This window comes from Mus pahari, chromosome 11 (genome assembly GCF_900095145.1).
Source record: "Mus pahari chromosome 11, PAHARI_EIJ_v1.1, whole genome shotgun sequence".
Lineage (NCBI taxonomy): Eukaryota > Metazoa > Chordata > Mammalia > Rodentia > Muridae > Mus > Mus pahari.
In genome coordinates, this window is record NC_034600.1 from 33,476,094 (window position 1) to 33,490,517 (window position 14,424).

Genomic DNA, 14,424 nt, shown 5'->3' on the forward strand with positions numbered 1-14,424 from the left:
TAGTGACTTCTTTTGTGATTGGGTTACCTCACTAAGGATGATATCCTCCAGATACATCCATTTGCCCAAGAATTTAATAAATTAATTGTTTTTAATAGCTGAGTAGTATTCCATTCTGTATCCATTCCTTTATTGAGGGACCCTTTCTCTGCTTCTATTTTCCTAGCACTGTTTTCTGATCACTGTCAGGCGCTGAAATCCTGCCTGATTCAAGTTGTGGTTTTCTTTGTTCCATAGACACCAGTAAACTTAAGTGATTGGTATAAGGAATTTTCTTTTGAACGAGATCCACTGTCCATTCTCAACAGCAGATATGAGAAAATGACCTTGTCTTTTGTAATTTGTGGTTTCAGAATTCACCGAAAGGTTGCCGTATTTTCTGTGTGAGGGTAGGGGTTAATGATTCTAGTCAGGAGTCTGAGGTATCTCGGCTCTCAAGAATATGACCCTGACTTAGGATGACTAGCTTCTAAATAAAGCAGAAAGTAATAAAAATAGGTTTTCCAAAGTGTTAGTCATATCTAGCTTTTTTACTGTATGACGTGTGTGCAATACTATATATAACATAGAAGAATGACACACATATATTGTCGTGAGGAATAAGTTAAGGAAAGAGCTGAACATACTAGCAGGAAATGTTTATAGTATTACTTCACCACCCTAATATTTTCCAATATTTGAGTTCCTAACATTTGACCTTCATTGAAGGGCATGTGTGTAGTTGATATAGCTAGATGTCTTCATGTTGCATTTGTGCTGGGGACTAAAAATGCTACATGGGAAATTGCTGCTTAATTAGAATAATGGAGTCCTATTATAGAGAATGATCATCTTCCTTTGCCTTGAGATTTTCCACCAATTCTAAAATTTGTAATTTAGCACTATATGGTTTGTTTGTTGGTTTGTTTGTTTGTTTTAAAGGAAGAATGGTGTTTTGGCTCAGTGAGAGCAGCCTGGCATTCTATGGCATTTGGTGACGTTTGGAAAGGTTGCCAGCGTGTGTGGGACTCTTTCCTTGTCTAGAAAGTGGGGCAAGCACTGGCGAGTTCAAGGGGTCATGCAGAGGCTCAAGTAAGATGGCAGACGGACGACATTGCTAAGTATATGAAGTAGGTCAGCAAATAGTTAAGTTACTTCCTTATTGGTAATTAGTAGGATCTCATACCCAAGGGTCCAAGCAGTAGTAACTGTCACACACTAGCCAGAGCTAAGTTTGAACACGTGGTTAGCACATTCGTAGACCAGCCCTAATCAGAAGGATTAGATCGAATCTTAGCGAGTTATTACAAACCATTTCCCAGGCTTCTTGCAGAATTAAAAAACAGAACAAAACAAACAAACAAACAAACAAAAAGGAAAAATCCACCTTAAAACCTGTATTTAGGGTTGGCGATGGTGGTGCACGCCTTTAATCCCAGTACTTGGGAGGCAGAGGCAGGCAAATTTCTGAGTTCGAGGCCAGTCTGGTCTACAGAGTGAGTTCCAGGACAGCCAGGGCTACACAGAGAAACCCTGTCTCAAAAACAACCAACCAACCAACCAAACCAAACCAAACAAACAAAAAACCAAAAAGAGAAAAATGAAAACCTGTATTTAGTGTGTGTGTGGTTTATGTGTGTGGGTGTTTATGTGTGTCTCTGTACCACTTGCGGCAGTGTTCATGGAGGTTAAAAGAGGGCATCGGTCCCCAAGCCTGGAGTTATAGATGTCTGTGAGCCGCCATGTGTGTGGTGGGAATCAGAGCTTCTGGAAGAGCAGCCAGTGCTCTTAACTGCTGAGTCATCTCTCCAGCCCCTCCCTGGGATTTTTGAGATGCAGCCTCGAATCTGTATGTTTGATAAACACCCAAAATAACTTTCTCCTAGAGAGTCTGGAAAGAAATGCTAACAGAATGTCTCAAACTTGAATGGAGAATCAAGTGGGTCAAAGGTAGAAAAATTAGTTGGTCAGAAGTAGTACCCGAGAGTCTCGGCCTCTAGCTGGCTTTGAAGTTGCAGGATATAGGCACTGTTGGGTCCATTTTAAATGGGCAGGCTCCTTAAACTCTAGGTAATTGCACTAGCAGTTATATGGGTAGTATCTTTTGTTTTTTTCATTAATGAATGGAAAATATCTTAATGCTCTATTGGAGTGAGGAGGTGACTCAAATAATGTTGTTCTGTTTTTGCTCTTCGACCTTTGACTGTACTTCAGAACACCTGAGGAGACAGATGTTTGGGCCTGGTAATTTTTGCTATGGTCAAACAGATAGTGAGTAGCGTTTGATTCGCTGAAGAGATTATTGGATTTTCCGAATGTTTAGTCCTGCCCAGCTGTCTGAGTGAGGCAGAACATCAAAGAGTCCCATGAGGCTCATGTGCATGCTGGGGATAAAATAAGCCAGCCTGTTGGCTTATGAGAGCTTGACTGTTGGAGGGCCAATATGATCTCCTCGCATGAGTAGATTAGTGCTTTTTTGGTTTTTGGAAGTGGTTTCCCCTTCTATTTATCTAAGCATGATACGCTAAGACTTTCTTCCTTACTTAATTTTCATTCCTATGCAAAAAGACAATTCATAATTTCTGAAACCTATGGCCCCATCATTGGAGATTCACTGAGAACAATGCCTTGGGCTCAAGAAAGGATGCAGTCCTCACTTGGTTAGAGAAATACTATTGCTTCAATTATTTAACTATACTTACAAAATTAAAAGCTGGGGGCTGTAGAGATAGTTCAGTGTTATAAAAGCACTTGCTCCTCTTACTAGAGGACCTGGGTTCACTTCCCACCACCCACATGGCAGTTTATCTGTCTATAATTCCAGTTCCAGAGGGCTCTGATACCCTCCTCTGGCCTCCATGGGCACTAGACATGCAAACAAGGGGTGTGGGTGTGTGCGTGCACACACAAATTCATATACATAAAAATGAATGCATATTTTAAAAATCCCCAACAGTATTGTGTATATGCTAAAAACATAACAGGGAATCCCATCCCCGTGACTAGACTCACAGGCACATGGCAGTTCAGAGTCTGCCTTTTCATGATCTCGATTGTTTTGCTCAGCCTGGAACAGAGTAAATACCTTTGGAACCTTGTCCTGCCTTTTATTTCTTCCTCTAACTCAATATACGCTCACTAGAAACTGGTTGAGTAACGACTACTTCTGTGGCTATTAGTAGTTCTGAAAATGCGTGTGCTTAATACCCTTGAGAGGTTTTCCTCCATGGGGAGGCTGGGCTTCTTTTTCTTCATAGCACGGTACCAAGTTCCAGTAAATCAATCATTTTCATGCATTAAAATGATACATCTCAGCAGGAAGAATTATGGTATGCAAGCAAAAAAAAATTGTTGCGATTCTGACCCCTTTCAGATTATGATTTACAAAAAGGAAGGTGGAAGAAAGACCTGGCTGGAGGTAGATTGCAGCACCCTGGGTGTGTGCTGCCCAGTGAGTGTGCAGAAGGTAAACCCCTAAGCCTGCAAGTCAAGGTTAGGCTACCTCTTAACCTCTGTCTTCTGGGTCGTGGTTTCTTAACGACTACGATGAAAGAACATATAACTCAAGGACAGATGCACAGATTGAATAAGGTTTGCATCTAGTATATAATGCATCTAGTATATAATGTGGGACTCTGATGAAGTAGCCACAAAAATGACAGGCACTATTAACATGTTTTTCTTCAACTCCTCTAAGGAAATATTATTTCCTATGTTTGTGGTTGTAGAAAAAAGCAGGACAGATAAACAGGAAGCCTGGATCGCAGAAAGATCCTCATAGAAGAACAGAAAATTCCAAGATAATGCAGTGAATCCCATAGCCTGCTAGGAAAGGCCTTTCCTGCTACCAGAGGCAAAGCATAGTCACTAGTTGGGGTTTTATTCCCTGCTACTGTTGGAAGTTACTAAATCCTGGAAGCTCCTTCCCCAAGATGGCAGCACTGAGCTTTTAAAGCCACTGGAAATGCCACCCTCAGTAGGGGTTAATGTAGTTGTCTTGGGCTCTGGTTTGTTCTCACAAGGGTAGCTTTTTATATAGAAAAGAACAAGCCTGTCTCCCCATCTTTGGCTTCCCATCTTGCTATATGATCTCTCTTGCAACAGCTTCTATCACTATGACAGCAGCTGCCCCGAAGCCCTGGCCAGCAGCTGAACAAATGGGACCAGCCAATTCTGGGCTTTCAGCTCCAGAAATGTGAACTAAAGAAACCTCTTCTTTATAAAGTACTGGGAAGCTGAAACTTTCTTAAAACAATGGGAACTGTCCCAAAAGATAGACTAAAAAAAGAATGTTTAAGGGAGGTTTTTTAAATACTTAAGCAGTAGTGTGTGTGTGTGTGTGTGTGTGTGTGTGTGTGTGTGTGTGTAAAATCTCTAGCTAGGGTCATTGGGAGAAACAGTAGAGGGCTGAGAGTAGAAAGAGGGAAACTTAGGAAGTTTCTACAGTTACTTTGGGGAGAGATGATGATAGTCTAAACTAAAGCTGCTCAGGGGAGGAGGGCAGGGTTTGGGGGTGGGGGTTAATGACAGTTTGTGAAAATGATCAGGCATGCTTTTTTTGGTTTGTTTTGTCTTGTTTTTGTTGTGTTTTACCAGAGAGAAATCTTTTTGGTAGAAAATTAGGATGTGACCAGAGGAAAGATGGGGATGGCAGGAAGGTTTGAGGGATGGAGGGAACACTAGGGAGTCGTGTTAGAGGATACTGGTCAGCAGTGGGACATGGGTCATGTAAGTGATGCTGGGAAATGGCCAACACTGTGCCCCTCAAACCAGTGTGGACAGTATGTAGAAGCCACACCCTGCTATGGAGAGTGACAGGGTTCTAAAAACTACCAAGTACATATGCTTCTTTGGCCAGTAAAGAAGGAAGCAAGAAAAGGGGGTTTCTGAAACTGGGAGGTGATCTTTAGATTGGGATCTTAAAGAACACGGGTAGTCACAGGAGACGAGACCTCTCTGCTGGGAAGGTGGTGAGTATCTGCGGGTATGTTGGTATATTCTGTGGAAGGTGGTGAGTATCTGCGGGTATGTTGGTATATTCTGTGGAAGGTGGTGAGTATCTGCAGGGTATGTTGGTATATTCTGTGGAAGGCTGGGGGCACGAAAGAGGAGGAATAAGCTACAAGATTTTCCTTGAGGAACAAACTATTTGTGTAGGGCAAAAAGGAAAGAGGTGCACCACTCTGCTCACCAAAAAGCATTCCTAGAGTACCCAAGAGCTCACGTGTACGTGGCATGTATCTGTACATACTCGAAGAAACAAGCCAGTCATCTTTCATGCTAAATTTTTATTCAATGTTATGCAACTGCATAAGTATAAATATTTGTTCAATATACAACAATTATGACATTCATGGGGGGGGGTAGTTCTCAGAGAAAATAAGACTGCAAACACTTTATTGCACAGATCCTAACAAACTGAAGCTGGTAAGTCTACAGCCGGGAGCGCTACTGAGGGGGCACATCTTACAACCACACGAAGACTGACCAAAGGGAACATGGGAGAAATCCTACCAGCTGGTTGGGGGGGGGGCGGGGAGATTTCACAACAACGAACAGGTATCACATGTGAGCAACCTTTAAGTACTCCTTTACTCGTCCAAAATGCAAAAACAAATTTGGCAAAATGATAATACACTATACAAAATATACATAAAAATATCCTTTGTAAACAAGCAGCTGGCTGTGCTTTAAAGAAAACGGGACAGTTAAAAAGCAAAGTCTGTAAACCATGAACTAACCCCTGAACAGACGTGTCGTGATCTCTGAGTGGAGGAGGACTGGGCTGTTAGATCTGCCAACCAGATATGCACTATGAGCTTTGAGACCAGTTTTTGAGACCCATTGGAGTTCTTGTAAAAAAAATATTTGTTCTACAGTTTCACTATGTAGTGATGGAGGGATGGCTGGAGCTGTCTGGGGGTGGGGAGACAGGGGTGGAGCAGAAACTCCCTTTTCCTTTCCTTTTGCCATCACCAACTGGCTTGGCAACCAAGGGCAACCCGGCAGATGGTGATGTGATGCCTTTGTTTCTGGAGTGCTTACAACCTCGCCAGGTGATTTACAATCCACAGGGCTGTACGCACATAAACAATCCTATGGTGTACAGACACCAAGACACCCCCGAGGGGTCTGGAGCTAGATTCACTATTCATTTGTAATTTTTTTTTTCCTCTTATAGAACAAAGTCTTGTTATGGATCCCAAGCATCTTATAAAAATTTGTCTGCATTGTGTCTTAGTCAGCAAGTGCCATCTTACAATTCAAAACAAGCCGTTAAAAAAAACAAAACAAAAAACCCAAACCCACCAAAACAAAACAAAACAAAACATAAAAAACCATCACAACAACAGAAACAACCCAGAAAAACCCTCAGAGCTAAAATGATCTGACGAATTCTACGTATTTCATGGTATACAAAATTTAAATAAGGCTTAGCAAAAGTAAAAAGGATGTTCACATTCAAGCACCAAATAGCTCCAGTCTCTTTGTTACAAAATGATGCTCTTTATTAATACAGTAAAATTTTTTTTGCATACAAATAAAGAGATTGTGTTATGAAATGCATGGAGCTACTCGATGCATCAGAAATGACTGTGAAACCCAGGAACTTGCTAAAAAACAGCAAGCTTCATCTACAACATAAGGCCCCAGCTATGTATTAAAATGTATCTGATGTCCTGATTATTCTTTAATATATATGCTATGATGCCAAAATCCACCCCCCCTTTCCTCTTCTTCAACCAAAGCAAAGTTAATGCCTCTTCCAATGCCTAATGCGTATCGCCCCACCTAAGTGCTAGCAGATTTGTGTGCAGCCAGGGACTTGCCTGTTTCCTCACCGTCAGGGCTGGTCCAGCGCCTGCCACGAATATGTGCTTCTTGGACTCACAGCATAAAGGCCTGAGGGTAGAGCTTAGAAAGGAGGGAAGGAGAGAAAGGAAGAAAGAAAGCTGACCTGCAGTGTGTTTATAGTCCCTGCGTGCCCTCCGGTGAAGACCAGACATAGAACCCAGAGACAAGGACCGTTGCCTTTTGGGCCACTTGGACCTGAGGGTCAAAATGTCCCCTACGAGGGCTGTCAAAGAGATGCCCAGCTCCCCCTGTCCTGGCCACTCCCAGCGGAGGGGTCCAAAAGCAGCAGCTCAGAAATACAGGTAGCCAGATTCAGTACGATCAGAAATCCTGGTTAAATACACACACACACACACATAAAACCTCACCATCTACTGTAGTTAGGGCTTCCTTTCATCTTTAACTCTACTTCTACAAATGGAGCCTTGAACTATTCTCAAACCACAGACCAAAACACATAGGTGGAGGTGTACACACGCAGTTACGGGTGGGTTTCTATTTTTCACACACCTCTCCCCAGCCTGACCACTTCGCTTTATTACTACATTATGGTGAAGTGGTAAAAGCAAACACGTTCAATTTAGAAACGCTTCGGTCAACAAGGTGGTCGGCTGCGAGGTGCACACCCTACATCCCGAACCGAACACATCGCTAGGTTATGTACAGAGATTCTCTTCCTCACCAACACACCGCTGGGAAGGCAGGTTTTGTACAAACACTATCTGGCGACAGTTTTACCGGTTACTACTGGGAAGGCATCTGGAAGAATTCCCTTTTTTTTTTTTCTTTTATCTGTCTCTCCTTCTCCTCAGTGAGCCTCTGGGCTCTGCTTGGAGGACACTCCCATACAGTGCTGGTTTGTAAGGTGACAAAGACCCAGGCCCGGCTATGCTCGGGCTGGGTCTCATAGCCATGCCACCAGAGCTGCCCGTTAGGATGCCGTTTTGTGAGGGCTGCTCTTTAAACTCTCCTTGCCCCTTCTCTGCCGAACCACGAAGTCCTTCTCTGAGGAAAGAGGGAGGGAGCGATCTGTGCTTGGGGCCGGGGGTGCTCTGGTCACCTCTCTGCCCGCATTCTGTTTCCTGCCTGGGGGAGGCTGAGCAAGCTCTCTCCCTTTGGGTTCTCCTGGAGCAGCAGTGACTGACAGTGCCCTGTCTCGGTGGCCTGCTGCTGCGCCGGGCACCTGTGGCTCCTGGAGATGTGACTCCAGAGCAGAGTTGGAGAGACGGAAGGAGGGCAGAGAGTCGCTCTTTATCATTTGGCTTCGGCCGTCTCCTCCAGACTGAAGCTTCCTGTGGTCCCTGCTGCTGGGGGCTGGGAACTCTGAGGTCCCCGCTAGAGCCTTGGCCCCCTTGGCAGATGAGGGGCTGCTGTTGGCTGCAGGGACCTCTCGCACTCCTCCAGGCTGGGCCTCGGGAAAGCTGGCTGAGTAGCTCAGAGACTTTTCTGGGGGGGCAGCCGAGCGGAGAGAGCTCTGCACAGTGGCAGAGGGTGACCGTTTCATACCGCCGGGCTTGCCCGTTTCAGCCAGTGGCTTCTGGGGACCTGGTCCTTTCCCCTTGGACTCAGAGAAGCCCTTCCCCATGCCCGTGGCTGGCCTCTCTGGGCCTCTGGGTCCGGACTCGCCGTGGTGGAGAGAAGGGCTGGCCTCCGGCTTGTAGCCCTCTGGGGCTGGGACATAAAGTGCTTCTGTGCATTTCTTTCCTTCTGCCTTCCTGTCCCCAGTGGCAGTCTGATGACTCGGGCTCCTGTCTGTCTGTCTGCACAGACTGGGGTAATCTTTCACAGTGGATGGTTTGGGATGCTTTGGAGACGGGCTTTGCTTCTCACCAGCAGAGAGAGGCTTCTGGTCTGCTGCTTCGCTGAGATGTCCTTGTCTGGGTGGATGTTTCGCCTGCATCTCTGGGGGACACCCTCCATTGGTGGTTTTCAGTTTGGCATCGAGAGGACACTCTTCAGCATGGAGTATGATGGAGACCCTACCTTCTCCCTGCACGAGCACATTACTTGCTTTGCCCTGGGTGGCCAGGACAGTAGAAAACGTGTCCGTTGGACCCTTGCCGCCGCCACCCTTGCCTTCTCTGATGGAACCACCCAGGGGTTGAGTGACAGGCTCTTTGCCTTTTACAGACCCAGCACTCTGCTTCTGTGAGGAGAGGGACCTGTCTTGGTGCTTAGTCTTTGAAGGGCTGGGGTCAGGGCCAGGCCGGGCCTTATGGCTACTGCAGTCACTGTGTCCGGCACTGGTGGTAGCGGTGGTGGTGGCAGTGGCAATGGCAGTGGTGGTGGCTGTAGCAGAACGGGGAGTGTCCTGAAGGCTGGTGCTTGGCTCTGCAGCGGCAACTTTGGTCCCAGGCTCCTTCTTTAAAGTGTGACTTGGAGAACTGCCGTGCTGCCAGGCTGCCGAGTTAGACAGCTCTTTGGTGGGTGGGGGTGGTTGAGGGCCACTGCCTCCAGGCCTTTGCGGGGCCTGCTCCTTCCTGTCTGGCTCTTTGGGAGCCTGTTTCTGCAAAGAGGGTGCAGCGGAGAGCTTTTCCCGCTTCTCGCCCTCAATTCCTGGTGCCTGGGGAGGGCACCCGGTAGCGGGAACTTCCGGTTTGGGTTCTGGACCTTTCCTTGCCCGGCCTATCTCCTTTTCATACAAAAGTGAAGCTGAGTCCTCCCTGGCCGTGGACTTCACCTCATCTTGGCTATCTCTGTGGTTGGTTTTTGCATGCGCCCATGCTTTCTCCGAAGTCTGGGTCTGCTTGTAGAAATCGGGTTGGGTCCTCCCCGCGGAAGGCAGGGGTTTGGAACTGTCGCTGGCTTTACCAGACTCCGCAGGGCACAGCTTCGCACAGGGATCTCTGTGTCCGGCATCCCTCACGGCAGACCACTCGCTTTTCACCTTGGCAGAGGGTTCCTTCAGACATGGCTTCTCCTTTGAGGGCGTCCCTTCCGGTGGGAGTGGGGCACGTGTACACAGCCTGGGTAGGTCCACATTGTGTAGGGCCTGCCCTGAGCTAGGGAGGACCCTGGTGTCTGTGGAGCGGTCTTGGTGCGTGGTGGGACCACCCTCTTTCTGCTGAAGGTTGCTCTCTGCGACAACTGCTGTACTCCTGACAGAAGGATGAATGAGCTTCCTTTCCTGCTTTGACTTCGGTTCTGGCCCAGGAGCTGCGAGAGAGTCCTGGAGAGCCCGGCTCGGGGGTAGGAACCGAGGCTCCAGCAGGTAAGATTTATTTACTTTTAAGTTGGCTGAGGAAGGCTCTCTCAGGCTGGTGGGGTCTCCCTTTTTCCCACTGCTCCCGGGAAGAGCTGGTGGCACACATGGTGCCACGTGGATGCCTGGGCTGGGACTCTGTGCAGGCTCTGGGGAAGGCAACTCTGTTTTGGAGGCGTGAGGTCCGGACAGGAGAGCAATGTCCAGTGTGCCCTCGATCGGCTTGAGACATGAAACTGACCTGCCCTCCAGCTTATACTCGGAGGGGCTCTTCCTGACAGGGGACTCGGGAGCAGCTAAGCCTGCTTTCTCCCCTCCATTCTCTACCCGGCCAGCTAAGGCTTTGAGAGGAACAAAGGAAACAGCACTCATCTGAGATGTGTGGGTACTGTTGATGAATGCCCGGTTCTCAGAGGCTGGCAGGGTCTCCTGTTGCCCTGCCATGGGCCGTATGGGGTTCCCTGACAGGCATTCATGGGTGCTAGATGTTATCTTGGGTTTCAGGATGGCACAGTGGCTGTCATCTTTGTCATCCAGTGACATTTTCTTTCTGAGGTAATCAAGGTTGGCCAGCTTGCTGTCTAGTTTCTCACTTCGAAGGAGCTCTTTGGCCTGAGGGGCCTTCTCGGAGTATTCAACCTTTCCAGGGGCAGGCCTGTCAGAGATGGGGCACACACTCTCATGGAGGACGCCAGACGCCGAGGCCCGTTTAAAGTCACCTGGAGACTGGCTGTGCTCCCCTGGTGTCAGGTTGCAAGCTGCCCCGTCTGAGGCCACCCCCTCGCTGGCCCTCACACTGGCCTGCTTGTGAAGAGTGTCCTTCAGCAGGCTGCCCATAGAAGGTGACTCTGCTGATGCGTTTTCAAAATGGCCTGACCTCTCCAACCCCTTGGGGTACACTTTTTTCTCTCTCTCCTCCAGCCTGAAGAGAGCGTAGCTTTCTGAATCACCACCAAGGCTGTGAGGTTTCTGGTGTGATTCGTGTTTCTCCTCTGGTTTCTTTACAACAACCTTGGTCTTCAGCTTGTCCCGGTCCAGGTCATCCACGGACTCTTGCCTGCCCACCTTCCGGGACACGGGGCGTTTCAGACAGCCTTGCTCCACTGGCCTGGCCCGACTGAGGGAAGGCGCATCACACACATTCTCTTCCAGGCTCTGCAGTGTCACTTCCCGCTGACACTGCTCCCTCTGCACCTCCTCTTGTGTCACCTCCAGGCTATGCTTGCGGGAGCACAGGAGCTTCTTGTCACTGCCATAGGAGGGTGACAACTTCTCCTCTGACTGCACCCGCTTCAGCAGTGGGGAACGGGGCGGCTCTGCACTCTTGGGCCTCACGATGTGTCTGACGATTGTGGGGGGAGAGTGCATCTTGCTAGGAAAGGCCTGAGTGATCTTGGCATTGCCCAGCGAGTGTCCCAACAGTGGGGACGGGGAACGCTGAGGAGAGGTAGGTTGTGGAGTTGGAGAGGGTGTCCTGGCCAGCGGGGAGAGAGGGATGCTGCCAGCCGACTTCCGTCTTCCAGAGCGGTATCGCTGCCCGCTGAGTTTGGGGGCCAGACCATGGAGGGTGCTGGGCCGGATGTGCCCTGAACCTGCTGGAGAATTGGGGGCACTTGAACTTGGGGAGCTGCTCTGGGAGGAATTTGTGCCTGTGGGTGGAAAACATGAGACCGTGAGTAACCAGATGTCTTTCCATTTCTTCCTATACCTCCATCCCATCCTGGTCTGGGAAAAGTCAACTCCTGGTCCCAGAAGTTCAGGGAAGGCTTCTTATACAAGCTTCCCCACAGCCCTCTCGCCGGCTTTATTCTGATGGACAGAATGGTCCCTAATTGTGTCCTCTACATGAGTGCTGTCTGTCATGTGTGATTCAGCCTGTTTTCCTAAGCCTTGCCTGGTCCTTATCTCCCTTTCTAGAGCGGTCTAGGAGAGAAGATCTACTTACCTGACGGGAAATCGGGGGTAGAACGGTAGCTGGGTGTCGGAGACCGTGGGGACAAGCTGTGAGTCGGGGAGCCCGGGAGGCTCTCTCCAGATGACAGGGATCGGTTTAAGCAGGAGAAACTTCGGCTGGTGTGAAGCAGTGGAGAAGGCTGCTTGGCCAGCTTCTTGAAGAGAGATCTCCTCCTGAGTGGAGACAGGAGCACATGGCTCAGAACCTTCGGAAAACAACCCTCACGGGAGCCAAGTCTTCAGTCCCACCCTGTGGCACAGTGACAAGACAGCCGACCTACTAAATGGTAGCACGCCACTTCTGTGCGGACAACGTTCTCGTGGCTTTGGAGGCCGGCGGTACGCATGAAGAATGTCTCCATTTCAAACAGCAAGGAACAGTAGGAAAGTTATAAAACATTAAGACTCTCCTTCTGAGTCCATTTATGCCTTATGTATGTACTGATGTGACTTGATCGAAAGGTGAGACTTTTCTTCCAGTGACTACTGACTTGGGTGTGGACTTACGTTATGGTAACAGGATTGGGGCAGAGGTTTTTATTTGTAAAGGGCTAACTGTTGTGCTTGTCCTTGGATTTTTAAGTAAGCCCCACACAATGTATGCTGTGTGTTTATATGGAAAGCACAGAGCAAGGTGAAGCCGGGGCCAGTGTATCAGTGGGCAGCAGATACAAACGCGCACTCAATGTTAAAAGAGTTCACGAGAAGAAAAAAAATGATTGGGTGCCCAAGGCTTATCAGTGCCGTAGCTGCACGCAGTACGTTTACCACGGTTGCCTAAGCCAGCACTGGTAAGCTTAAACAGATAGCTGTTGTAATACTTAAACAGTAAAACATTTTCCCATGTAACCTGAAGAAATAATGAAAATATACAGTGTCCCTTCAAGAGACCCAGAGTGATCTTAGAACTTGTATCAAAGGAAGATAGATGTGGTTAGGGTAAAATGACAGACGAGGCGCTTGAGATGGCTCAGCAGTTAAGGGCACTCATTGGCTGCTCTTTCGGAGGACCCAGGTTTGGTTCCCAGCGACCACATGGTGGATCACAGCCATCTCTAACTTCAGTATCAGGGGACCTGCCACTTTCTTCTGGCCTCTCTGGGCACCAGACAAGTATATGGTGCATCAACATATAGGCAGGTAGAACACCATACACACAAGAAGTCAGATGGCTCTGGAAGGCGGTGAAAAGGGGCTCTGCTTTCTTCTCAGTCTGCAGAATGACCTCCTTCTACACCTTCCGTCCCTGTACCTGCTTCTGCTTCCGTCCCTGTAGTGTACATCACACTCTATAACTCACATGCTTACGTGGTTGTTTTAGAATTTCCAGGCTCGGGGGGGGGGGGGGGCTTATCTGTTGCTATCCAACCATGAAAAATGAGAAACTGAGTCGGGAGGTACAGGTCTGTAATCCCGGTACATTGGAAGGCTGAGGCCGGAGGTTCTCAAGTTCAAGGCCTGTCTAGGCTACAAAATGAATTTAAACGAAGATACAGAGGGTGGGGGAGGGAGAATTTAAGTCCACCCTAGGAAACTGGGACGCCATCTCAAAACAAAACAATAGCTAAAAGTAAGAAGGAGGCCAAGGCCATAGCTTGGTGGTAGAATACTTGTTCATGTGCAAGAGGCCCAATGCCCAGTACTTAAGCCAAATAGAAGAACCTCACTGTCACCATGAAATTAGGATTAAACTCATAAAGTCACCTCTGTCTTCTAATACCACGCTCCTGACCCCCACCAATCTGACTACTAAAGTGGCTCCTGCGGGGTCCTCGGCCTCAGGTGGGCTCTCTACCTTTTCCTGCTCACACGACTTTTGTTTTTTCCTGGAGTTAATAAAGCACTTTTATTAGATCACTTCTTTTTCTATCTCTACCCAAACTCAAGAGTGAGGAGACACAGGCTCAGGTGAACAAGGGATCCCAACTATGGTAGCTCAAAGGAGCCATGCCTAGACTGGGAAGAAACACCCCCTTCCCAGAGCATGGGCTCACACGTGCTTTAGCCGGTACATAGAATCTTCGGTGCAATCTTTGCCTGCCAATGTGTGCCACCTCACTAGATTTCAGTCACACAGAGCCTTTTATTTCCAGGCTTATTTCAAAAGCTTAAATATGTGGGTTTTTTTTTTTTTTTTTTTGGATATATGATAAGACTTTCTTAGTCACATACATGACATTTTAAGTGCAGATTTCATGTGGAAAGCTGCCTGATGGTCAAGTGTGTCAAATCCAACTCTCCTGACATGACGCCTGAAGGTTTAAAGAAATACAACAACAACAACAACAACAAAAAGAGAAAGGAAATATAGAAGAGCTGCTGAGATAGCTTAGCAGGTAAAGGTGCTTTCCACAGGACCGTGACCACCTGAGGTCAGTCCCCTGAGCCTACGGTTGAGAGAGAGAACTAACTCTCAAAGCTACCCTCTGATCTCC

At 47.9% G+C, this 14,424-nt stretch overlaps 1 protein-coding gene across 12 annotated transcripts in view; it reads right to left on the reverse strand.

Moving 5' to 3' along the window:
- Positions 1-5,252: 5,252 nt before the first annotated feature.
- The window catches only part of Mast4 (microtubule associated serine/threonine kinase family member 4), a 591,509-nt gene continuing 582,337 nt past the window's right edge, over positions 5,253-14,424 (reverse strand). For 11 of the 12 annotated variants that reach the window (XM_029544159.1, XM_029544158.1, XM_029544160.1 and 8 more), the window contains 2 exons: positions 11,982-12,163; positions 5,262-11,685 (listed from right to left, as the gene is read on the reverse strand). In XM_029544159.1, coding sequence (XP_029400019.1) covers positions 7,766-11,685; positions 11,982-12,163 — 4,102 coding nt within the window. In that variant the 3' untranslated portion in view covers positions 5,262-7,765. Of the gene's footprint in view, positions 11,686-11,981; positions 12,164-14,424 lie in introns of all 12 variants that reach the window. The other variant, XM_021208672.1, reaches the window with a different exon arrangement.